Source organism: Melanotaenia boesemani, chromosome 20, assembly GCF_017639745.1.
Source record: "Melanotaenia boesemani isolate fMelBoe1 chromosome 20, fMelBoe1.pri, whole genome shotgun sequence".
Lineage (NCBI taxonomy): Eukaryota > Metazoa > Chordata > Actinopteri > Atheriniformes > Melanotaeniidae > Melanotaenia > Melanotaenia boesemani.
Genome location: NC_055701.1, coordinates 12,006,943 through 12,033,023, shown reverse-complemented (window position 1 = coordinate 12,033,023; position 26,081 = coordinate 12,006,943). Strand labels below are relative to the sequence as shown.

General features: G+C 40.1%; 1 protein-coding gene and 1 long non-coding RNA gene across 4 annotated transcripts in view; one reads left to right on the top strand and one right to left on the bottom strand.

The window, feature by feature from the left end:
* LOC121631037 (G patch domain-containing protein 2-like) overlaps positions 1 to 18,624 on the top strand; it is a 24,352-nt gene extending 5,728 nt beyond the window's left edge. For both annotated transcript variants that reach the window (XM_041971663.1, XM_041971661.1), the window contains exons 3-10: positions 2,282 to 2,343; positions 2,994 to 3,152; positions 4,418 to 4,497; positions 4,596 to 4,660; positions 4,753 to 4,792; positions 4,888 to 4,979; positions 8,635 to 8,720; positions 15,154 to 18,624. In XM_041971663.1, coding sequence (XP_041827597.1) covers positions 2,282 to 2,343; positions 2,994 to 3,152; positions 4,418 to 4,497; positions 4,596 to 4,660; positions 4,753 to 4,792; positions 4,888 to 4,979; positions 8,635 to 8,720; positions 15,154 to 15,311 — 742 coding nt within the window. In that variant the 3' untranslated portion in view covers positions 15,312 to 18,624. The remainder of the gene's footprint in view (positions 1 to 2,281; positions 2,344 to 2,993; positions 3,153 to 4,417; positions 4,498 to 4,595; positions 4,661 to 4,752; positions 4,793 to 4,887; positions 4,980 to 8,634; positions 8,721 to 15,153) is intronic.
* On the bottom strand, positions 1,144 to 26,081 carry LOC121631038. 2 transcript variants are annotated; one of them, XR_006008656.1, is made up of 4 exons: positions 25,701 to 26,081; positions 25,401 to 25,533; positions 21,509 to 21,597; positions 1,144 to 1,220 (listed from the first exon to the last, which is right to left on the bottom strand). It is a non-coding gene; the product is annotated as an uncharacterized LOC121631038 (long non-coding RNA). The 2 variants fall into 2 exon arrangements; XR_006008657.1 differs by lacking the exon at positions 1,144 to 1,220 and adding an exon at positions 18,782 to 19,027.

Genomic DNA, 26,081 nt, shown 5'->3' with positions numbered 1-26,081 from the left:
ACATTTGCCGAAGTTAATTTTCATAAATCTCTGAGACTAATCCAATTACTGCAGCTCAGGGAGGGTGGGATAACCTTATAATCAGACACCCATGGAAGAGGGCATGGATTTGGGTTGGGGCGGCTTGTTTGAAGAGCCCACAGATCCATTGTTATCAGCACTTTGCCCCCCTCCGACTCTTCTCTTCTTTATTCCTCTGCAGAATGAGCCCAGGCTCAATAAATGGTGGCTTGCCTGTAATCTCTGAGCAAACTGGTCTGCCTCTCCCAGGAGCTGAGGATTATATCCTAATGATTAGTGCTCATCTGGATACTGTGTATTGCTTCACCTCTTTGGCTTGTATAGAGACAATAAGGCCACGTGGGAAGTTCGGTTCATCCCTCAACACTGGAGTTTTTGCCCTTGCCTTTCTTTCACTTAGACATAAAGATGCTATTCATTCTAATTATGGTATCTAATCCATAAATGAAAATCTTATTTTTCTACCAAGTTAAGTGCTGTGTTTGCTTGCTTATAACAATGAGTAAAAGGCAAAGTTTACCCAAAATGTTAATTAACTTCTTTTGGCAAAGGTCATTGTTGAAGAAAGAATAGGTGTTTGGTCCCATGAAAGATGGGCATCTCAATTATTTATAGCCTTAATTAGGCAGTACTTAATGGAAACAATCTCACAATAGGCCTGTCCTGCTCCAAGTAATATCACATTTACAACTTTAATACGGATACTTAATAGTGGTCTCTAATTTTTTATCGCTTATCTGTGATTCTTTTTTAGTCTTTGCACAAAATCCCCATAATAAACTTCAAACATTTTTATACTCGGAAAAAAAGAAGAGAGTTAACTGAACACCATTTTTTAACTTGGTGTTACAGGCAGAATAAAAAAAAAGCAGGTATTGTTCATTGTTGAGCTTCTAGCTGTGTCCTCTGCTGGTGCTGGAGTAGTAGTAGTGTACTGCTGATGCCAGCTAATGTGTCCAGAGGTGTTACAGCTGAGGTGCCGCCTATGGAATCAGTCTGGAGAGACAAGGTTGAAGGGATGGGGGGATGATGGTCTGGGGCTGCTCAGTTAGGCCAGACATCTTCCACTTTCCCCAGAGAGGCCTGTTTCCCTCTCACATCTGCTTCACATGGACGTTCGGGGAGATGATGCTGGACCATCTGGCCAGTCAGGCAGTCTGGATGGATGGTTTCCTGATCTTGCCGTCAATCAGAGGCCTCTGCAATATGGCAAAGCATCATATCAGCGCATATCTGACCCTCAAGCTTTCTCCTGCAAGCAAGGTCAGAAATGATAAACAGGAAGCAAACTGCAAGGCAGTCAAGAGAATTAAGCTTGCTTTCTTCTACAGAAGAGTGATTAGTATTATTTAAAAGGTAAGGCTGCTGCTATTGTCAAAAAAAACCCTGAATTTATAGGCTTTGTCCTCAAAGTTAATGGTGAAGCTTAAAAGTGATTTAAGTAAGAAAATAATAATAAAGGGACAGTATTAAGCTATTTAAACACATACTTTACAGCTTCTTGAAAGTAAGAATTTATTTAGCTTGTTTATCTGTTACCCTATTCATTGTGTTTATAGATGTCCTACTCTATGGTTGTTAAGGTGTGAGAAATGCAGTGAAACCCACTCTAATTTAGACGGGGTGCAGGAGACAGAGGGTGTTGAGGGAGTCTAACTGGGGTTTGCCTGAGGGCTTGGAGGGGACTGGCAGTGGGGAAGTAAAGACAGTAACCAAGTGGCAGCCTGGACAACAGATGTCGGCCAGTTGTTGTATGGAAGTGGCGGCATGTCTGTGGGTGGCTGTGTGTGAGGGCACACCCAGAGGGAGGGGCGGGCAGGGGAATGTGTTTCTCTCTGCTGTCATCCTCCACAACGCAAGCCAGATTAGATTGGAGCTGACAGCGGAGGATATTCAATTAGATTGTTCATGTCACTCAGTGGCTTCGATCAGAGTCTCTCCTGATGCCTTTGTGTTTGCCATCGCAACAAGGGAGAACACAGCACACGCAGTCTTTTTGTGTCATTTCCATTTATGTCGACCTCCAGCTCTGGTCTTCATCATTATTTTTATTATTGAATGCTACATGTTAAATATTGACATTACAGAGGCATGTAAATTTTGATTCACATTGTTCACTTTTCAGATGCTATAACATTGTCTGACCTCAAGAACACATCAGATTTGAGATGACAAATCGAAACAGAGTTTTTCCCTCTCAAATGTCATTGATATTAAAGAAGGAGGTCACTGGAAATTGTTTTTTTTTTTTCCTTTTCAGGGAGACAAGCAGCACCTGCAGCAGTGACCCTGGTCTGTTCACCAATGATGAAGGAAGACAAGGTATAAAAAATACAAATATGTCTTAACCTACTGTGTGCTGAAACTTGTAAAGAACAACCTGATTGGATAGTGTCTGTTTGCAGACAGCTTACTGTGTCGTGTAAAGAAAGATGACGAGTTGTCAGATGGAAGTTCTCTGCTTGACTCTGAGGTATTGGTGGGGATACAGAGGCAGGTTTGGTTACAATGGTTTGGTTGCTGGGCATCCAGGCGACTCTAATAAGACGTTGTCATGTCGTGTTAATGAGCGCTGAAGCCTTTGCTAATCTCATTAGCCGTGGTGGGGCCAGGCGGCCTCTGATTTAACAGTTGTCACTACACCTTGACTGTGAGAGGCATGGTTCCTGTGTGCACTTTGCTGAGTGACAGGTCTGATAGGGACTCACTGCCTGGGGATGAAACTGTCATCGTCTGGCGCGGGGTAGTTAAATAAGGAAAATATAGAAAATTATGGATTTTCAGCCATTATTGACACCCATAAACACTCAAAACAGGTGATTGAAACTGAATTTAATGTTAATTACACATATGTGTCATTGTATAAATGCTTAGTGGTCTAAATCACACTAAGTTCAAAGATCCAATGTTTATTTACTTTTTTCTATATTATCCTAAGAGTATTATAAGCCTTTTTCCTTCCCTGCCTACAGGTGATGATGAGCAGAGCGACTGGTTCTTTGAAGGGGACTGTGGAGTAGGAACAGGTGTGGCCAGTCTGCTGCCCAACTGGGACTCTGACAGCCCACTTTCGCTTGAGGATCGACACACTCCTCCCAACTTTCTGCAGCCTGCACGAATCTCTGACAGAGGTTGTGAAGACATTTTTCTTTTGTGCAGATATAAAAGTAGATTTAAAATAAGTTGAGTCTACTTTGTCAGTGTAACCATTTTTTTAAATAATTTTTCCACCTCAATTGTTTCCACCTCAATCCCAAGTTATAGAGTTTAAAAAGAGAACTTAAAAAGTCGACATATAAAAATATAAAATATAAATATATACCTGGTTTATAATGCATCGGCCACTTTGGCACATTTTATTATGGTTTTTGTCAGCCATAGGAACAAAGAATTTGGTAAAAAAAACAACAACAACAACAAAAAAAAAAAAACATCACCTTCATTTTAATTTTTAGTTATATGCCAGATTGTGTTTGGCAAACCAAGCTACAGAGTTAGCATTATTTCTTGCCACTGCAGTATGTGGTTAAGTGTGGAGTATTTAATTGGTTGCAGTTTACAGTTTGTGCCACAAGATGTCCCCGTGTCCCACATCCTGAAACTTTAAAACGGTTACAAGGTGAAAGGTGACAAATGGAAAGAATTTAAGTGAAATTCAGTCTCTGATAAACAGCTTATTTAGTTAAAAAATATCATCTTCTGAGGAATTTTATTAATTTGTTTTATAAAGAATTTACACATGTCACATTTTTATTAAATTAATTATAGATTAAATAATTTAATTCAAGTAATTTATAAAATATCTTTTTGTTTGTCCCACATGTGAATTATTATGAAAAAAAAATCACTCAGTCTGTAACTTTACATTGTTTTCCAAATGTCGCTAATATCTAAGATTTATCTGGCTAAAAATTTTGAGGTGGTACATGTACGGTGGAGAATTGCCAGAACATCCGACTCGCTGAGCTATGGTCCTACACTGCTAGAGAAACCATTTTACTTTATAAACTATTTAGCGCCATATATTTCTATATCTTTCTTTGTTATTCTTTCTATTTTGTTGTTGCACTGTTCTGGTGCCACTGAAATGTGATTTAATTCACTGTGTAGTGAACGATGCTAATAAGTCTAAGTATACAGTATTTTCACAAAGAAATGAGTCTATGTCCCCAAGTGACAGCCTTATTTTCTCAGGTGCTTTAGAGTTGTCATGAAGATTTTTCTGCTTCTTTTGGAGAAATTGATAGATTTCCAATTTTGTTTGTCCTGTCAATGCCAGAGTTTTCCTGTTTCCTCATGTTTGAATATAATATGTGTTCAGGACAACATGTTTGGATCTTTTTTATGGTAATCTGGCAGCACAGTAAAATTACGTTTGTATTTTGCTCCATTGCAGGATATCGTTCACGTATTAAACGGCTGCCTGGATCTGCTGCCTGCTGCCTTAAGAGGGACAGAAGGCGGCTTCCCAGGAAGGTTGAAACTTAAATTCCTGTCTTGATTAATTGAATAGATGGTGAAAAGTATTGTCTAGCTTGTGTGTTTGTTTCTTACTGTATGTCTGTGTTGAACAGGGTAACAACATGCCAGTGTTTGTAGAAAGACTGCGGCACTACTCGCAAGATCGTTACCAGAGAGAGTAAGATAGTCGTTAAAATAATGTAGAAATCTTATTATATCCACATATTTCCATCATGTTTTGTCTCTTAAACTTTTATTATCACCTTTTAGCTTTTGGTTGCCTTCTGTTGGGAAACGAGACCGAAGTCAGGTACGTTACCACAACAGATATTGTTATCCAATCCTGACATCATTCTGATGATAAAATTGTTAAATCTAATTGTTACTGAAACTTTGAATTTACAGTTGAATCCACTGTACCCATTACCAGTGTGTCCTATGGACATGATGTCAGAGAGCTCCCACCTCAGATGTTCCTCCTCAGTCTTCAGGAACAGGTAGTTAAAGCACAAAGCAGGCTCTTGGGGCCCATTGGAGATACTGTTCAGTATGTTGATGGGCTGCCCTGGTCAGCTCCCTTGAATGAGTCAGAACCAAAACTATGATAAGGTAACCTATGCGTACGTGAGTGTGTGTGTGTGTGTGTGGGTGGGCAGATATATTTAGTGGGTTGGGTCAAACCTTATTCTCATTAAAATCAGATTAAGCTCTGTGTGTATGTGTGTGTGTTCTAGTATTCTTATTACAAGTAAACTTGAGGGAAATTTTCAGTTGTTACCTGATGCATGCTTGATGTGCATGTATGAGATGGCTGACTAAATATGTACTTTTTTTGTTTGCAAGTTATTAGAAGGGCTGCTACTTGATAAAAACCACTGTCATCAGCTGGAGAGGCCCAAAACACATTACTTATTTTCTGCATTAAGTGCACAAATGTTAACTTAATCTTGAGGGCAATCCTGTTTTAAAGTCTGACACTTTGCAGCTCATCCTTCTAGTTTTCAAGGTCAGCGTTCCCAAATACAGAAATACTGTGTTGACTTAATGCAGCTTTAGATTCTGATATTTCTAGGACTGGATGGAAACATGAAGAAAAAAGAAAAACAAAATATATTTGTCAAAGCATCTCATTGCTCCCAGCCATCCCTGGAACTGTTGGATCTACATGGGGGACTATTGAGAAACTGAGCAGCCCTCTTGGCCTCGAGACTGTGGGACTCCTCATTGTATTGTTTCCACTCTGCCTATTTATGGTGCATTCTTAATTTTGTTTCACACAGCCCTTTCCCTCCCTCTCTCTTGGGTTATTTCACAGAGCATTCCAGCGCTCCTTGATGAGGGGCAAAAACACGACTGCTATGAAAAGCCCCTGACTTCTTAGGGCTTTCTTTTCTAAAGTGGTCCTTTCTTCTCCACCTGAAAGGTTTCTTCAGATTCTAGTTTAAAGCATTGTGAATACTAATTTCTTCTATTAAAAAGCCCTCATATCCCTGCCATGCTCTCATTTGAATGACAGACTCAGGGGATATTTCTTAATTCCTTTATACTGGAATTCAAGACCCCTTCACTTCAAAAAGTATAAATCATACTCCCAAATGAATGAGGGAGCGGGGCGGGGGGGGGGGGGGGGACAACTGACGAAAGGGGCTTCTGATGTCTTCCATTGGACAGCACAAGCTGAATCTTTCTCCCCAAGATGTTCAAATCCACTCTCCAGTGAGATGGCTGCTTTCCTTATGGCCCGGCCCTGCACTCTAGGCATCCATTTGGCTCATCCAGGTTCACCCAAAATACTCACTAACAGAAATGTTGCTTGTCTGTTTTTAAAATCTTAAAATGTCAGTTTTTAAAATCTTTAATTTCTTATATAATTTTTCCAGCATGCTTAATTTCAAACACTCCCAATTCACATTAACCCTTTTTGTTTTTAAACACCCTGGAGAGAAAGGTGTTTTCTTTGCAAAATGATCCTTTATTAACAATCTGTTGTTTGGCAATCACATGCTCCTCATTCTTGCACCTCTGTGTAAACAGATGCAATGCTTTGTGAGATTGTCTGTAATGCTTAAGGCCGGTTGCCACGTTAAAATGCATAACTGCCTCCCACCTGAGGCGGGCTGCAGGAGCTTTTATCTATTGACTTATTTATTTCTAAATGACACTTGCACTGTGAGATAAATCATAGTCTAACACCACTCCCTTTCCAGTTTTCATTTTAATTGTGAGATCACAATGTCAGCAGTTAGTATATTGGTGTGAGTGGCCTATTGATTATTGATTTGGGGCTATTGATTATGTTCCCTGGAGACCCTAATCCTTTCTGATTCATTTGAATACCTCTATTAATCTTAAGATCCTGCTCACACCTGAAGCACCATGTACCGTAATGAAAATAGATGGCCATTTTGTAACTGTGTCTTCTCACTCCTCTTTTGATTTATTATTTTTAATTGATATATTTGCTTTTGGATGTGGGCGCCAAAATTACAATTGACCCTGTGTCAGAGTTGTTTTTTACTCCGCACCCTAAGGGACTTCATTGCATTTCAAAGTGTCTCATATGACCTGAAAATCTATCTGGGGATACTCTGTTTTACTCAGTGTCCTTGTGTCTTTGATAAAAATTTAGTTGGCCATCTCCAGTCCTTCTAACTTGTTTTTTCATTGCTCATCGCCTCAAAGTCAATCTTTGTTTTCACATCACAGTTTCAGCAAATGCAGGCACAAACATCTGTCAAGCTGTTAAAGCTGATGAAGTAACAGATGTTAAATAATAACAGTAGTGCTTTGCTGCTGCTTTTTTTTTTAAATCCCTGCCACTGCCATGTAGCCTGCTTATAAAAAGACTTTGGATTCTGCTTTGAGATGAATGGTAGTGTTTTGCCTTGGTTAATGAGCCAGCTGATAGTATTCTCATGTTTGATTAGCATTGTGCTGAGTGCCTCAGTGGGCTCCTTATATCCTCCATGGTGGCTTGGCCCTCTCAGTGGGAAGGGCCCTTGCCTTCCTCCAGGCAGCTGGGACCCCTGTGTGTCTCGGAGAAAAGAGATGGAAGGATGGACCTCTATACATTAAGACCAAATGCATCAGGGTTTTACTTTTAATACCACAAGCGTGCCTCGTGAAATAATGGGACGTTTAAATGTGGATCGATTTTGGAATTAAAAAGTTAGTTTGCAAAGATTTACTGTGGGGAGTTCAATGCCTGAGCTCTTTATCAGGGGCGCAAATGGCTGGTTATGTGCTGTCCGACGGAGGTACGATTGAGGGATCGATAGGCACGTGATTTACTAACTGGAGTACAGGTAATCAATAAGTATAAAAGTAAATGAAATATGCATTACTGGGATTTTATTAGAGAGGGGTAGCAGGGAAGAATAACGGTCAGGCCATTTATTTTTATATCTATTGATTATACAACATAGGGACTTCGCTCAAAGTGTGCCCTGAACAGCTCTCAACACCCAGCGCATGCACACCCGTCATGTGATTTATGGGTGTTGAGGTCAGGGAACACACTGCCAGTTAAAAGGCTAGCCTGACGAGCCTCGTTGTAACATGTGTCTGTTAGGGTTGTGAGCTTTATGTAGCTTGCTGTTGGAGATGGCTGCTTCTTTGCAGAATTCATTGCTATTTTCTTATGTATTATTCTTTAAATCTTCTCCAAGATGCAGTCAAGTTAAGTAAGATGCAAGAAAATGTCACTGTTAGGTTTAAATCTTCATGTTTGTCTTCTCTCTGTGGCCACTTCCTATCATACACTAACATATACAAACAGCTGATAACATCAGTGGCTCCCACCCCTACGTGATGGAGCAGACCTTGACCTCAACTCTCTATTAAGTCAGGGGGAGCTTTTCCTATTTCAGGGCTCCTGTAATGTGACATACTAGAAGCATAGAGCAGGGGTAATTTGTTTATATGAACTCTGCAATGACTTAGGCTCAACGTTGCACCTCATTGAAGGAGAAAATATGCATCAGTGAAAAAAGTTGTGAGCCGTATGCAAAATGTGCTTGCAAATATGCAGCACTCACTTTTATCAACTTATGTAAGATTATTAAAAATTATACATGTTTATTTGTGTCGCAGGTAGGGGTTGGATTATCATGCTGTGAATCGCATTTTATCTTTCTGTCCCTGTCCCTCCAGGCAGACAAATTTCACTCCAGGAGTGTTAGGCTCAGCAGACATCAGGAGGTGGAGAGAGACTGAGGCTGCATTCATCACAACATCAGGTAACAGCTCTAACACATTCACATTTTGTACACCAGTTTGGAGTACTTCAGAGGAAGAGATGAGGATATCAAAATGTGTAGCTTTGGGTTTTAGCCATGCAGATGGTCTGGTTTTGGGATTCCAGTGTTGCATTGCTAGATGCAATTTCAAGGCTTCACAGTCATTACATGCATTCATTTGCCTTTGAAAATCATGACATGACTGTGATTTGCTTTATGTGAATCTGTTACAAAAGCAATTAGTCCCACTTTTAACATCTGCAACAACACTTCCAAGAGATAGGAGATGGACAGTGGTATTCATTGTACTGCACAACAAGTGAGTTCAAGCCCCAACATTCTCTAAAGTCATTTCACTCTCAAGGAACTTACTCTATTAAAGAACAAAGTGTCACCATATTTTGGCTGAAGAGGTTGATAGGATAATCAGATTCGACAACTGTTCCAATTGAGTTTATTTTCTAAGCTGTTTCCCTCTGAATGATCATTTTTCAATACAGTTGCCTTTTACTTTTTTCAGGACAAGAAAATATCATGGTTTGGGTTAAAAAAGACACTGTAATATAATATCAACATATCTTTGTCCTGGATTTGTGGACACACAAACAATATGTCCAACTGTAATGCACTACTTTGAAATGAGAAAAAAAAAAACCAGATAGATGTCACATTCAGCTGTATTTACTCTGTTGGGACTTTTCTGTGAGATCAGGCTGAAAAATCACAAAATTACCAGCCAGTAGTTATAATATTTACCAACTAAAGATGTTCTGCTGCAGTCTTTGTTGTTTCAGATGGTTGTGATGTCCAGTCTCATTTTTCAGGCTTAATTTTTGGGTGGACATATATATGAATTTTTCTGGATTTTTAACAGTTGCCTTTTCCAGTTAAGATAAAAGAAAAATAAAAAGGCTGCTTAGTAATTTAAAAGTTTGCTTTCTGAACCTTCTCACCTGCAACTAAATGAGGAGGTGTTGACAAAGACTGGGTGGTTTGTAATTTCACTAAGTTGGCCAATCAAAAGTAAGTGGCCTTTCAGAGAGGAGGGCCTCGGAGCTAATGTTACCTGTCAGGTTAGGTAAAGCATTTTTTTAATCTGATAATTGATGTAGGGTCACAAAATGGAATTAAAAAAGTGTTTATGAAATTAGCTTGGTATTTACTGTTTGTAACTCCTTCCAATTTGTGAGTAGTATTAGCATGCTAACACCCTAAGCTAGGATGGTAAACGTGACAACTGCTGGGCACCGACTAATTGTCAGTGAGCTTGTTAGCATACCGATGTTAGCAATTAACTTACATCACTACTTTGCTTTAATAAAGTGTCTTGAAATTCTTCCTTTTAATAGTTCAGTTATGTTTTTCTAAAATAACAGGATGTAAAGTCATTGTTGAGGTAACAAAGGGAAGTTTTGGATATTAAAGTGTGCAGTCATACTTAGGAAATTTCAGTAGAAGTGTTAGACAGAGTTTCCTCTGTTGCAGAAGGCACCATGCAGGCGGCAGTGTGTGTTAAGGCCAGTGAAGCTGCCTTTTTTCATTAGACTGATGGCTCGGGCCTTGTGTCTTCGCCGGATTGAAATCTGAATTGGTTTGTCCACCTTTTCTTCTCCGTCCCCTCGATGTGCACCACTCCTGCAGCTGCTGTTTGTCATTTAAATAACAAATGCTGGTGGTTCCCTGATTTAGTGAGGGGCGCAGGCCTCTGATGTATATTAATATTGCTGCACAGTGCTCTGTACTAGGGTCCATCACTCATTTGGATAAAAGAGGTGGAATTTGAAAACAGCCAATGCTTTACTTGGATACAGATTGCATCCATTTATTGCACTGAGTGATGGAATGGCCGGCAACTCCGTCCTTCACCTTCCCAGCGCTGAACCTCTTCCCATAAAAATAAAAAAAGGATTCACCCCTGGCCCCTAAGGACCCCTCATATTCAACTTGCAGAACCAGGGGCATTCCTCACTTTGTCGACGGTTAACTGATTCAGTCTACCGTAAGAAGTCAATGTCTTATTTTAAAATGTTAAATGTGGGTTTACCTACTCTCCACAAATACTTATTTTTCTGTAATCTTTGCATAAAAAATTAGATTAATGATCATGTGTACTTTCTTTTTCTTGTAAATGCATTGGTATATGTTATTACTGCTAATATACAACTATCTGTAAGCTTTGGATCATATAGGATAGTCACTGATGGGCATATCCCCCCTAAACCTTTTTCAGAGTGTTTTCCTGCCTCTTGAGTCTAGTGCCCCCTGTCCACTATGATTTATCATGCATCCTATGCTGTCCAATGTCAGTTTCTGCAGCTGCAACTGCTCTGTATAAATCTTTACTTTGGCAGCCTGCTGCACCACGTCGCTCCTCCATAATCTCACCACCGCCAAGAGATGCACATTCACACTGACAAGCTTTCACACTCTCCATGTAAGAATTTTGGTTTGCTGCCACTCAGATATAAATGTGCACAGTGGCAAAATGAGACTCTGTGATTTACCAAGCGAAATCGTTTCCTGGTAGACATCTTGTTTGCATGGAGAGATTGTTCTCTGCATTCATTCGAAAGAACAGCGCGTTGCTCTTAGTGAACACGACAGCCAAGTCTTTCAGTTATCCAGAAGAAGTGGATTGTTGTATGTGTTAGTGGTTGATTTGAAACTCTGTAATCAGGAGTGAAAATAGTCTGTGGCCGAAGGTATCCTCCAGGGCTCTATGGGGAATTACTGAGACGGTACCCAGCTGTTGCTTTGTCTTCTTTCTTTACCCTTTTAGCACCTCCACAGCAGTGCTGAAGCTGGTTGCGAGAAAAAATACAACAACTTATCAGGCCAGGTATCTGTTTGGATTAGATGACCACTCCATTTCTCAGCCTTAAATTGGCCTTTTTCTACTTTTCTCCCCACAATCAATCCAGAAATCCAAATCACTTCAACAAGTTCTTATAGATATAGAATAAAGCATGCTTTTTTTTCTTTATGTTATCAGATTTTTTAAAAAATATAGATTGTTATCAAGGATTAATTTATGACTTTTTACATTTGAGGTAAATTTGAAGTATATCACTACCTATAATATTATATGTTAGTGAATTATGTGTTATTTTTATTACCGAATGACTAACAATTAATTAAATTTAAATATTGAAAACATTAGGGACATTAATAAAACAGTTTTTCTTTCATTTTTATTTCCATTAAAGGTTTGCTTTTAATAAGTTTAATTAAATAACTATGCTTGTAATCAGCATCGATCTTAATTCAGCTCGTCAGACTCAGTGCCAAAACTATATGTTGGTCATATGTGGATACCCAGGGTGAGGCCAGCCCCACGGTCAGCTCTGCTGCCTCTCCTCTCCCCTCTGTCTTCATGTGTCTCCTTGCCTGAGCAAGACGGCCGTGTGACGGATCACCTGCGTTGGAGGCCCGCCGTGTTCCTGCCCGGCGGTCCGGCCCCCTCTCATTAATGCCCAGGCTGGTGCGAGGGCCGTATGGCAGCACAAGACAAATAACGCTACCACTCAGCCATCACTTCTGCTGACAGAAATGCAGCCCACCGCACTATTTCGCCCTCTCCGGCTCCACTCCACAACCCGCTCTTGTCCTTCAACCCCCCTCCATATCTCCTCCATCTCCACCCGCACCTGCCTGCGCTACTCAACCAAACTTTCATGGTGTTGTTTAGCTGTTGCTGGAGGCTGAGCTTAATACTGAAATCCACACAGGTTGACGTACTGTAACCACTAACCTCCTGGCTTAGTATCCACCATAACTGTTCTCACTTTAGTTTCAGCTCTTTGTAGACATATTTGGTTTTTGCAGCTCATTCTGTCAAGTGCTTCTGGGCTTGCTTGTGGGTAAACCCTCTCGCCAGGAGGTCTGATTTCAATGTTCTATTTCTGCATTTGTGAAAAGAGCACTGTGTGTGTGTGTGTGTGTGTGTGTGTGTGTGTGTGTGTGTGTGTGAGAGAGAGAGAGAGAGAGAGAGAGAGAGAGAGAGAGAGAGAGCGAGCAGGAGAGAGAAACACAAAGGCTAATCATTAAAGAGCCATTCAGCCCTGTTCATTTAAGTGTGGGAATCAGCAGGCCCATTACTGTCAATGTGTAATTAGCTGATTAATAAACAGGGGGGAAGGGGAGTGCTCCAGGAAGGCCTGTAATGATTGTTTTTAGAGAGCATCACATGAGAGCTTATTAAGATGGTAAGGTGGTTCCATTCAACCTCCCATTATCACCCATAATAAACGTATGTACTGTAATTCTTCCACTGACAGAAAATCTTTCCATTTTAATTTCTTTACTGACCTTGATGTAAAACCACCAGAGTGAAGGTGTTTGTATTGCTTTATTAAAGCCACAAATGACTCCATTTTATCATTTTTCAAGCACATAAATATGAAGATCTTGTATCCATGCTATATTTTATGTACTGTTTTTGTAACTGTTGTTTTATGTAAAAGGTATGTTGCCTGTAGTACACATAAAACCAATACTGAAAAGTAACATTAAAATGGGGGGAATGTTATTAACAGAAGTATTTTAAATAAGCATGGATTTAAAAAGCTGCATATAATCTATTCCTAGCTCTGACTAATTCATTTTGTTGTCTAAAACTAGGCCCAGCTCATTAAATAGTTTAAATAAAAATAGAAATACACATAAAAACATGATTTAAAGTATTTTAATCATGGTTGCATGCCATGAAATAATAGTTGTTTAAAAAGTTCCTGCTGCCTCTGTCGTATGATGCATGTACTGTTTTTGTGCAGTGGAGAGCTCTACAATCTTTGAGGTTTGCTAACACAATAAGCGAAGGACAAGTTGGCTACAGTTTTAAACTATTTCTTAGTGGACGGTTATATTTTTTGCACACATTTGTACCTCTGTTCCAAATTTTAAAACAAAAGTAATTTCATAGATTAACGTATTCACTCTAAATGTAATAAGGGAAAACAAAAGCAATGAAATAACAGAAATCTCACTTTGGACATGAACTGCAGTGTCCAAGGCGAAACTACGTGAAAGAAAAAAAGCCACTAACACTGAACACCAGTATCTCAGATGATGGCCAGTTGATTCAAACTAATTTTACAAAGCATAAAATGACAATGTGTTGAGCACAGGAGTGATACAAATCTTTTTCTGCTTCACAATGAATATGCAGATGTCTCCAACCTCTTGACTCATAACAGTTACTGACTATACCAAAAGACATATTACTTTTGATACTTTTGATAAATATCACACACACACACACACACATTAAACTCAACATAAGACGCTTAACTGGTGCAGCCATGAGCAGGTATAATATCTTTTTGTGTTGGAGAAATATAATTTTGTCAAACTAAATGTTTGCTCATTGGATAAAAAAAAATGCATTAACCTCTCCAGCAGTTGGCAATCATTCACTCAGGATATATTAATCAGTTTTCTTATCCTGATAATGACCTTGATGTAGGATTTAGGTTGATATCTATGTTTTTTTTTTTTTGTTTGTTTTTACATGCTCAAACAAAATGTTCCTTTCTGTTTCTTTGTATCTGTCAAATATGAAAGGCCTGAATTTTGATCAAGTCCTTTGACTATGTTTAACCCGAGTGTTTGGGTTGGACCTCAGCAACAGTTAGTCATCACTCCCTCAAGAAATATTAATCAATTATCTTGCCCAGCGGATCAGTTTGAGGGAGAAGTCATCTGGAAAGAGGCACAAGCAGATATAAAGGAAACAAGCAAAAGCACATGCCAGTGAATGCTGTAATGCCTAATCCTTTGAGACAGCCCAGAGCCACAATGTCACTTCTAGTTCCCTTGTCCTCTGGTGTGGGACTGTTTGGCAAATGTCTTGTGTGACCGCCACTAACATTTTTTTTCAGGGAGATCTGGAAACATTTATTTATCAAAGTGAAGTAGGAAAAACAGGAACGCATGTTAGGGAGCACAATTGTTTTAGAGTTCCTCCGTCTCCTGTGAAAATTGGCCCCGGTTCTCTTTCAAATATTTCTCCTCACGTGCAGAGACAGAGGGCTTTAAAGGTGAGTGAGGTCAACAGAAAAGAGGATCTTTAAAAAGCAAGGTAGTCAGTGAGATGTGAAGTGTGATGAATTGAGCTGAAAACATACAAACAGCATAACTTGAGAAGGGGGAGAAGTTAAGCCAAAAGAGCAGCACAGACTAGCCTTTTAATAACCATGTACCCAAGTCATATGCGGCCAAATTGGATTTGGCTCACATGACCAAACTCTCATTAATATTTAACTTATTAGAAGAGGATTTTTAAAAAGTTTTATTTCAACATACCTAAAGAAGACTGTGAGTCCTGAATTAAGTGTAGTTTTCACTTGCATGCTGTGAAATAAAATGTGATTTATCTGTTGGTTCATTCTCAGCATTGTGTCCAGAATTTGACATGTTTTCTTTTTCTTTGCAGCTAGCACCACATTTCATATAGATAACCAGAAAGAAGAGGTGAAAGGAGGAGCCAGCAATGCATCAATCCTAGAAGCAGAGGTACCAACAAGTCAGTCCTCTGCTTCTGCTCAGCCTGAGAGTTCGTCTTTACTCCAGGGGGACCATGAGGACACCTGAATGGGGCTTGATAGGCACATCTAATTCCAGCAGAAAGTGTCGGGAAGGAAGCTATTGTGCCAGAGATTGAAAAAGCTTGAACTTCTATTGCTGCACAAACTTTATAACAAAGGAAAAATACAAATCACATCATTAGTCTTCAAATCAGCATGTTCCTGCTAGATTCAGCCCCCTTCCAGGTAGTATATTAAGCATGACAAATGTTAATGCAATCAAGCCTTGTTAAGCCCTCCGCCATCTCGTAAAGGAAGAAGGCAGCTTCGAGAGACTCCTCGTTTGACTCTGGACTTGGCGGCTCCTCCTGTTTCCACACTGTGTCTCCAGGCCACCTGCTACTGCACAATTGAACAATTATGTCCACTCTAGTAGCACAGCACTTGTCAGCAGGAACCTTCGAAAGATGGCCAGTTGAGGCTTGGTGGCCAGGGGGAGTCTGCTCTACTTTAGGGTGGGCAACAATGACTGTACAACAGCTAGTTCTAAGGCAGAAGAGCATCACAATGTTTAGCTACCACATGCTGCGGCAGAGTTCAGAGAGGCGACCACCGGTGGAAAGCCACACAAAGTACAGGCCTCCTATTAGCATGGATTTGAAAAGCTACAGTTGGTACAAAGGTGCTCATTAGCACAACACAGAGGGAGTGTAGTCACGGTCCTCTGAGGGCTGCCTCTGTTCTCTTCAGGTTACCTTCTATATTTAAATTTCCCCAAACATATTTAAAGTTCAAGGCCAGCTGCAAGTCTGTTTGAACAGGCTGCTTTTCAGCAGCGCTGGACGAGTCGCCTTTGGAGCTGTACAGAAAGTGGATGGAAGCCAGCTGAGAGGAGTTGGAGGAGCTGTTGGAAACAGGACAGGAGAGTCATATGCAGTATTTTCACCTACCCTTAGGGTAAACAGTTCCCTGGCTCCCTTACCATCAGATGCATTAAAAGATCAATGGCAGCATACAGTGAGATCAAACACAACAGTTTTAGCTAAGCGGGTCAACAAGCAGTATTTTCAGAAAAACCTAATGTAAACAGTGATATATACGTACAATTTGTATTGGTGGAAAATTTGCAGTCTGTAAAGGCAATAAAAATATACTCACAGACAACCTACCTCACGCTGGTAAAAATAGTCTGGAGATATTTTATCAGGGAATTGCAGCTTGAAGTAGTTGCTTTTTTTAAAATTTAATTAAACGTATCAAAAATTCTGCATGAATCAAACATATCAGATACGTATCTGAAACAAGATATCTTTCAGAAAAATTAATCGCACACTCACCACCTGCATAACGCATGTCTTTTCACACTTTAAAGCCTTATTTAAGAGAAGAATAGCATTTAATAGAATGAGATTTGCCAATTAATATGAGTTATATGTCTGCAATAATCTACCTGTGAAGGCTTTATGTGATCATGTTGGAGAGGGATGACATTTATAAATGCTGTGTGTGCACACTAGTCTAAATGGATGCTTCACCCAAGACATCCTGCCAGTGAAATCAGTCAAAGTGTTGAGGTAGAGGGCCCCCAACCCCCTCAGCAACTGCTGCTTCTCTTCCTACAGGTTGACTGTAGGCTCTTCTCACTCCCTGATTAATAGGAGTTGCTCTGTTTGGGATTCATTATTAGACAAAAAAGCTTTTGATAAAAATATTGATGGGTTCTTGGAGATATATGCCCCTAAACTTGTTGACAAGTATTGACCGTGGTGTTTTAAAGAGAGCTTTGTGCTGCTGCCATGTCTGACAGTCTGTGTTTTGGTGCCAGGGCCCTGACAGGAAAGGAAGATGCATCAGTTCATGTACAACAGGAGGAGAGGAATACCTCACCTGCCACTGTGTAATTAGCAGTCACCATAATGACAACTCAATCAGACCTTATGCCCCAAAATGAATTTCCATTGGCAAGGAAATAGGGGGGAATGGCATCTGTGCAGCCAGTCAATTGTCCTGTTACAGTTAAGGAATCCAGCAGGCTGGTACCACTCATATTTCATCCCAGGTAAAGATTACCTGTCAGGCCCATGGGAGATGTATTGATCTGTTTTCCTTTTTCCGCCAGCAATCACCTGACAAAGGCACCTAGGAGGTGAGTGAATGACTGATGCTTGGTCTGTCTGCTCCAGCCTGGTGGCTTCTAGTGTCCACTGATGGGTGGAGATGGGGATAAATAAGAGGAGAGACCATGCAGTCATAAACTTTGTTTGAACCTCATCCGTATGCATGCAGGGCACACCACCCCAGGTCATAGGCCAGTGGGGAATTAGCTTTTTTTTTTGTTGTTGTTTTTTCTTGTCAGTGGCATTTGTTCCTTCTGTGTAGCTCATACTGAAGATAGAAATGCATGCAAAGGAGCCATTGTGGTTCCTGCTGACAACTGCATGTCACAAGTCCCCATAGTTCAGCTTACTTTGTATTTCAGAAGTGATCCAATAGATGTGGACACCATTTAAAAAAGGAAATCCAGCATTGTGTGATTGATTGTTTCTGTATCTGACAATGATCAACATCTTTCACAGTATCATGTATTTTTTGGCAGCTAAAAGTATTTATGTATTTGCCTTGTTCAGTGGAATGTCAGTATATATTACTCATGAGGCCATACATTTAAAGTGATGCAATATAAAAAAAAAAGTGTAGTATTTAGGCTGTAATAATTATACAACCTCTAATTGAGGATTTAGGTCTGATGACATTTAATTTGTGAATGAAATTACATGATAGATAGTACAGTAGATATGTCTCTATTTTTTTTCTAAACTCATATTTTTAAATTTCATTTACAGGGATTTAAAAAATCTTGGCGATATCAGGGCTCCAAGGCAGCTATCCGCATTTGATATGTTGTACAAATGACATCTTATCTCTTAAGGCTCTTATCTTTATGCTTAATAGGAGCAGTGGAGGCATGCCTAATTGCTTTGCAAATGATCTAAAGAGGATTACGTCCCCCTTAGAAAGCCTGCACCATGTCACTAGATGTGAGAGAGACATTACAAAGAAAAACTCACTCAAACTTGGAGTGCAGTGTTTCTGTAGTAGCTCAGTTTTTTGGGATCATCAATTAGTATTATGTCAAATAAATTCCAGGAGAACACGGATTGTCTCATCTTTGCAACTATAACGTATAAGATCCTGTTTTAAAAAGTTCTGATTTTATTTGTCTTTTGTGTATTTCAAAGTCAAGATTTTTTAAAGATGTCTTGCATTTATGTTATTAGTGATGTTATATTTATTCCTCCATGTCTCATGAATATTTAAGAAAATCTTCTGTATCTACATTTCAAATGTTAAATTCGTGTGCAATAAATATGTTTTGGTGATCACTGTCATGTCCAGTGTTTATGTATTATTGTAAAATGGTAATTTAAATTTTTCTATGTATTCTATGTGTAGAGAGAAACAAAAGGTCATCAAGCGTGATCTGGCCCTGCATAGTGTATGCCAGAACAGATAGGAAATAACAAAACGCAAACACTTCTGGTCTCTGTACTTTCTTTGTGTAGGGAATTCATTTTCCTCCAATGTTCAACTTTGAGTTTAGTTTCAGACCACAGCTCAGAATGTTCAACATAATATTCTGATACTGCTTCCAAGTGGCAGAAAACACAACACAGGGAGGCTGCTGCAGTATGTTTCGGACAACTGCACTTCTTTAAACGGCCACTTCAGGCTGGTTCCAAAGTAAGTCAATCCCCATCAACTCTCTTGGTAAACTGCCAAACTCTAAAGCAGAAATAAAGACGTTTAAAGCCCAGAAGTAACTCTTTGGTCTGCACAAACACAAGCTGCTTACAACAAAATAAGCTTCAGATTTCTGTAAATCGGTGAAGTTACAATGGCCACATCCTCCTTTGATACACAGTTTATATTAAAAATCGGTTATCAAAGCACTCAGTATTAAAACTGTAGGCATGGTAGCAGCTTTGTGAGCTCATGGACACACTGATGCCTTAGGTCAAATATCAATATGACACGATCCCAAGCAACTAACATGGTAAATTTCCCAAACATTCTGTCTCCAGCCTGTAACATTTAAAGATTTGTGAAAGAAGAAATTTGTAGACATCACCCTGATAGCTGTTTATAAAGAGTTAATATAGACAATTAAAGATAAAGATAATGCTTAGTTGCTGCTCTAGACTATTCTTCAAAGTTGAATAAAATAGTCCACCAAAAAGGTGATAGTGGTCCTGCCAAATACAAATGTTTGGCTGCAGTGTGGCTGACAGAGAAAATACTCCCTTGGCCACTGGAGATTATCAGTCGATCCCCTGCTGTTAATCTTCCAGCTGAATGCCGAGGACTGCAGTAGTCACTTTGCCACATGTTGAGAGTTGGAGCAATTCTCTCTGCTCACTGGTGGTCCACGGTTACAAATCACATCATCAGCTGTCTGAGCACCCACAGCCACCTCTTCACCACCAGATTGATGGTGAAATGGAGGAAAAATCAATGACTTCCACACGTCAGAAAGAGCCAGTTCTGTCATGTTTGGGAGTTTGATGTTAGCCTCTGTTACTTTCTCTCCACTATGGGAAATTGAAAGCTCAGTTCGAACAAACTGACACACATGGAGTCTCGAGTCGATATAATGACCGATTTCAATCTGCTAGCTTACTCGTGAGGTATTGTTGCTGCCTTCTAAAAACACTTCCACCCCACTGGAGAAGATTACAGTGATCAGGTTGAGTTGGTTGAGTTTCTAGTAAATGATGGTTAGTTTTCAAACTCATTCAAAAGCTTCTGTGTAGGTGACCCTGTGAGTAGCAGCAGTCAGTTTTCATAGTAGCCCCCTCAGGAGTCCCCCTCCATTATTTCATCCTTATCATTGCTATGACACACTGCAGCTGTGAAGCAAGTTGTCCATTCAATACCTTCTGTGAAACAAGCAAGCATCAGTGAGCTTTTTCTCTCCGACATATATTTCCCTCTAATGGGAAATTCAAATATCACATATCAGCTGAATGCAATATTCACTAAGTGAGAGATAACACTCTGCCTGATGTGTCTCACGTATCCAGTTCAGAATAGACACGGCTCAGTCTCTGACACCAGATCTCACTGTGAAACTGGTTGTATAAATTCTGGCGGAAGCTCGAGTGCACTCTGTGCTTTATTGGTGCATGTGTTGGTCCTCTTGTATTCCCTCGTGTATTTGAGGCAGAGCAGATTCTAGGGCATCTGTGCTTGTCCTGCTGCCTCTCTTGAGTCTTTACAGCGGCACCATCCCTTTTCATTTCTGCTGGCATTCTAATCAGAGCGTTATGAGCTTCAGCGGGTGAAGTACGCAGAAAGTTGTGTTTTCTGACAGCCAATAAAAACCTTATAATGTTCCTGATTCAAGTGTCCCATTTAAAAAAATACTAACTAGTGCTATCACTCACACCACCTCCCTCCCATTTCTTTAATGTCCTTTTTTTATTTAATATATAGCCCATGAAAAATGAGAGACTCCCGCTTTGCTGTGTAGATATTTTGTTGCTGATGATGCGAGACGAATTTCCATCACAGCTTTGTTTCCAGAGGTTGAGCGGATAATCTTTTACAGTGCAGGGAGGGAGGGCACCACTTCCATCAATCTCCAGGGCTTATAGCTGCTGCATCGTTGCCTCACCTCACTGGAAAGCCTGCAAAGCACCACAGCAGTGGCCCACAAAGGGTCAGGAGCCACAGTGGACGTGACTTCACAGTAAGTTCCCAAACCCCCCTTAACCTTAAGAACAATGCATTACGGCTGTTCCATTAGTCCTGTCATTGTTGTTATGTCATTTTTCTAACAAGGCAGTCACATTTGAGAGAACAGCACTGTGTTGCGGCTGACAGCCCAATGAAACTATGTTTTCAGCCTCAGCTACCCCTAATGTTGAGCGGTTTCACCCCTCTCTGCTTCTCAGCTGTGTGCACAGCTGTGTGTTGTAAAGCAAAAAGGTCTCAGTTTTAGTAGTGGCATTCTGCCCAGGCAACCTCTTGAGAGGGGCCCCTGGTGGCCCTGTGCTGGTGTAGGGGCTGGCAGGCATGCTGCATGCTTCTCTCCGCACCCCACTGCCCTGACAATCGTCTGTTCCACAGCTAGTCCCGTGGAGATGATGCCGCTCTGATTGATAATAATGGGAAGTGGCAGAATCAATGGGAGACAAGAAAGAGGTGTGCGTGAAATTCTCCAGGAGCTTCCAGTCACAGTCCAGGAGCTCTGGCACCACTCACCTGTCATCCCTGCAGCACCAGGATTAGGCCCTGTGACAGCAGGAGCAGCCAGAGAGAAAGATGCTGCGGTCATCATCGCCAATGACATCCTGGAAATAAGGTCTTCTTTAGACACATCTGATATTTACAGTGTACAGTTAAAATAAGTTATTTTAGGTTTTAAGCAGTAATACATATATATTTTTATTTTAATAATAAAAATGAAATACTTACCCCCTTTCTCTGTTATCCTAAGCAAAGTATTTTTTATGGCAGCAATTAAATTATTCTTATTGTTGCTGTCCTTTGGCATGTCTCCATGAGGATGCTGGACTACTTCTCTTCTGCAATGGTGTATGCATCTTACTCAGGCTTTTGATAGGATTCAGTTCTAAACTTGGCCTGGGACACTCCTAAAGGTTTTAATATTTATTAATATCAAACTTTTAATGCCAACTTTGGATTTAATTTTTTATATACATTTTTGTTTGATGGCCCAATTCTGTCCATGGTCAAGTTTTTCTGCAGAATGTTATGTGTTTTTCTTAATCCAATCTTTATTCCCTTATGAAATGATTGTCCAAAGTCCAACATTAATTTAACAAAGCCATACAGATTATTCTGAACATTTTTAGTACCACCGTCTTAAATGAGACTCTGCGCAATGCTGATATTGAGCAAGAAGGACTCTGACTCATGATAACCAACACACTAAAATTTGATTAGCATTTACGTAAGTCCATTGGGACAAAGACATTTGGGCTTTAGTGTTATGGTTACATGAGAAAAAATAATGAAGCTCAGGGACTTAGATTTGGTTTGGTGAAACAAAGGAGAAGCAATTTTGCCCAAATACCCACCCCACAGCAAAGCATGGCGGTGGCAGAGTCATGCCGTGGGGACGTTTGTCAGAAAGTGAACCTGGCAACATTTGTCAAGCTATAACAGTCACATGAGAACAAAAGGCTGACATTATCTGTGTGTGAGCTTTAATTAAGTGCATATAACAAGTGAAAACTAAACTGCAGATTACAACCAATTTAATACCCTCCCCAAACTAAACATCACCACAGTAGAAGAGAGCCCAGTCAGCATTTAGATCAGACTGAAATATGCTTCAGGTTGTTTTGTAGTTGTGACAAAGGAAACATGTTGATTCAGAATGGCCCATTTTTAACTAAAAATTTTAAATTTGTGTCTATTTAGTATGTTTGATGTTGCTGTTTAAGAAAACAACGCTACTAGCTACAAACCTTTTCAAACGTAGATAAAGCCCTGAGACTGCCTTTCAATTTAATTTCCAGGAACAATATTTTTACAAAGCAGTCACCATCAATCATTGGTTACATACTGTCACAAAAGCTTGCTAAGCAGTCTTTGGTAAATTTAAAATGTAATTTAATGGATTTTTGCATTATAAAGATGGTTAGCATACTGTGGGCAAATTTCAGTTCATTTTCCAAATTGTAGCCCTTTGATTACTTTGATTACGATGGGCCTCTGGAAAAAACCCTCTGATGATAGTACAGTGGCCATTATACATGTCTGAAGGGTGAATAAGGGGAGTCTGTTCATTAAGATGATGAAAACACACACAGACGGATTCCTGTTTTTTTTCCTGACAGTTTTACACTGATGAAAACATACTTTACTGCATTTCTACCAAGAGATCATTTACACAATGATAAAAAAGTAAAAAAAAAAAACAGTAATATGTCTGCAGAAAAACTTTAATCAAGTCAGTGATAGAAATACAAGAAGCAGTTAACAGTGAGCAATATAAATATTTTGGAGTGGTCCAACTGGAGTCCAAACCCGAATCTCATCCACTTCCTTTCAGGGGAACCCTATAAGTCAAATAAAATTTAACTAGAGAACAAAACTTTCCACTGATTTGAATCATTTTGAAAACTATGTACCAGACTGCCTTTATCTGCATATGTAAAAGCATATGTACAAATGATTGAAAAAAAATGATTGAAGTTGAACATGAACATGCTATGTTGGCTATGTGTTGTGTGTGCTGGCGGAGGTGAGGACCCAAACGCAGGCAAAAGGGTTTATTTTCCCCAAAACTCAGGAACAGGGAAACACATGTTACAGGGGATGAACAACATAAGGATCTGACAAAGACAACTGAAAACCAAGGGACAAATATAAACAGAATGAGCAATGAGGAACAGGTGAAGTGAATGACAAATCAGACCAGGTGATCTAACGAGCCAGGAACAGAAAACACAGAGCACATGAGGGAAAACTACAAACCGAGCTAAACATGACAAAACCAAAAACCCAAACCATGATCAAAAGACAAACCAACACACCAAAGCCCAGGAACCATGACACTATAGGCTAAACATAAAAGAAGTGAGGGGCAAAAGAGTGTTGTCTAAAAGTATCTCATTTCAAAGATTAAAATAGCCGTTCACCTTGTGGCTGAGCTTTGGAAGTGTGAGTGTTTTTGTAACAGCGGATGGAGGGCAGGTGTCGTGACAGTGGGGGCACTCCATTCTCTAATTGATTGGCAAAAGATGCACATGAAGAAGACGTTAAAGCAAAATGAAGTCATAACAGTGGATTGAGACATTTATAAAGTCAGACGAAAGGCCCTCAGAAACGCTGAGATTGTTTATTGATTTTTGTGTTTTGGCTGGCTGCGCAGGAGTAATCGCTCGTGATGCTGTAGCGGAGGCTACAGAGACTCAAGCACAACCAAATGCCTGGCTGGAGGTACTGACTTCCTCCTAAAAGAGATCATTTTAACCAGCAGAATGCAGTCTTCATTATGAATTGTTTTTCCTGACTTGATGCACTGGCAGTCTACTGACAATGCCAGCTGCTATGTCTTGTTGGGAAATGATTCTTGGCAGAGATGTGTTGCTGATATGTTGGCAGGAGCTAAATCAGTGTATCCTCAATGTACTGGACTCAAAGTTTTCCCACATGAGATGTAAATTCAGATCTTTTAAATGGACTGCTCTTTTAAAGCTTTTTCTTACAAGAACCAGTTGCAAATAATGTCTTTATGTGCACGTCTCTGGAGGTATACATCTGAATGTGTATGGTTATAATTCTAAAAGAATAAACACAATTTTTACAGCAGTGTTTAACAGAATAAGTATTTGTCATTTTCCAGCTTTCCTGCCTGACTTTGTTTTAACTAATCTGTTACACAAACAAAATTACTGGTCTTTTTAAATTATTGTAATATTTGGATTATTTTCAGGCCCATATAAAATATTTAAACATATTATTCGTTCCAACCAAAGTTTTTTTTTACAATTTCTCTGCCAGGAAAGACAGAGAATAATGATTTCCCTGTTTCGAGACTGTCCTGCAGCACACACACGTGTGTGTGTGTGTAATGCTGGTGAGTGTTAGGCAGAGTTCAACCATACTGGTGACATCAATCTGCCTGTTCTTTATTAGACGGAGCAGTGAGGTGTAACTGACTGCATTGTCCACAGATGGACTGGGGCCCATAGCACACGGGACCCTGGTCAGCCACCCTGACAATACAATCAATAACCACACACCCATTACAGGAGTCTTGCCTTCCTGCCCTACAGAGCTTCACCATGTTCCTCCTAATTTTTAACTTTCTCTTCTATTTTCATTCTCTATTGCAATCATTGTATCTTTAAGTTTATTTAGCTGGTTTTCTTTTTCCTCTAAGCATTGCTTTGCATTGTATAATGAAACATTTCTTTTAATATAACAGCAGATCAAAAGCCAAAACTGAATAGGATGAAAGGATGCCTAAAAGTCCCTGCTGAAGCAACTATACTGCAATATTCCAGGCTGGACAATAGTGGATGACAGTGATCCAGCCTGGAGCCTGGGGCCTATAAATGGTAATGCCCTCCACTTGCCTTCCTCATAAAGCATAATAAAAGGAGGTTATAAATCCTACCAATTAGCTGCGTCCATCAGTCGCCTTAATTGGAGTGTCGTGACTGGCTAGGAGATGACCTTGTGTGCCAGATAGCCAAGACAGACGATGGGGCCAGAGGGGACATCTAAGTAGATGTGGAGGACTTGGACTTCTTTAAATCAAAAGAATGCAACAGGCAATTCTGCTGTTAAAAGCAGGGACATATGGTGGTAAAACATTTTCGCTGACTGACCATGCTAATGCTTGAGTTTAAAGACCTTGTGTATTTTTGGGTATGGAAAAAATATGGCTGGCATGTGGAAAAACTCAAAGACTCACAGATATTCCCTTTGATCAGTGAACACAGGTGTTCTGAATTCAATAGGCCTCGCTCATCCTGTTGTTCTGTACATCTAACCTCTGTCCTCCTGCAGGCTTGGCCACCACACCTGTCCTCTCAACACCTCAGTCAAATGTTCTCTGTGGCCACTCAAACATGAGACCTCGGCTTCCGCTCCAGCTACGAGCATCCACTATCTCATGACACTGCGGTCCCCCAGAGAAAACACTGAGCTCGTTTGTCTGTGTAGAGCTCCGTGTACAGACCCTGATGTGTGTCCTCTCACTGTTCCCATCCCTCCACCTCGGGATTAGGCAGTAAAGACCAGTTAACCAACCAGCTGTCAGGGAAGAGTTTCTCTCCGACTGACTGAGAGCTGC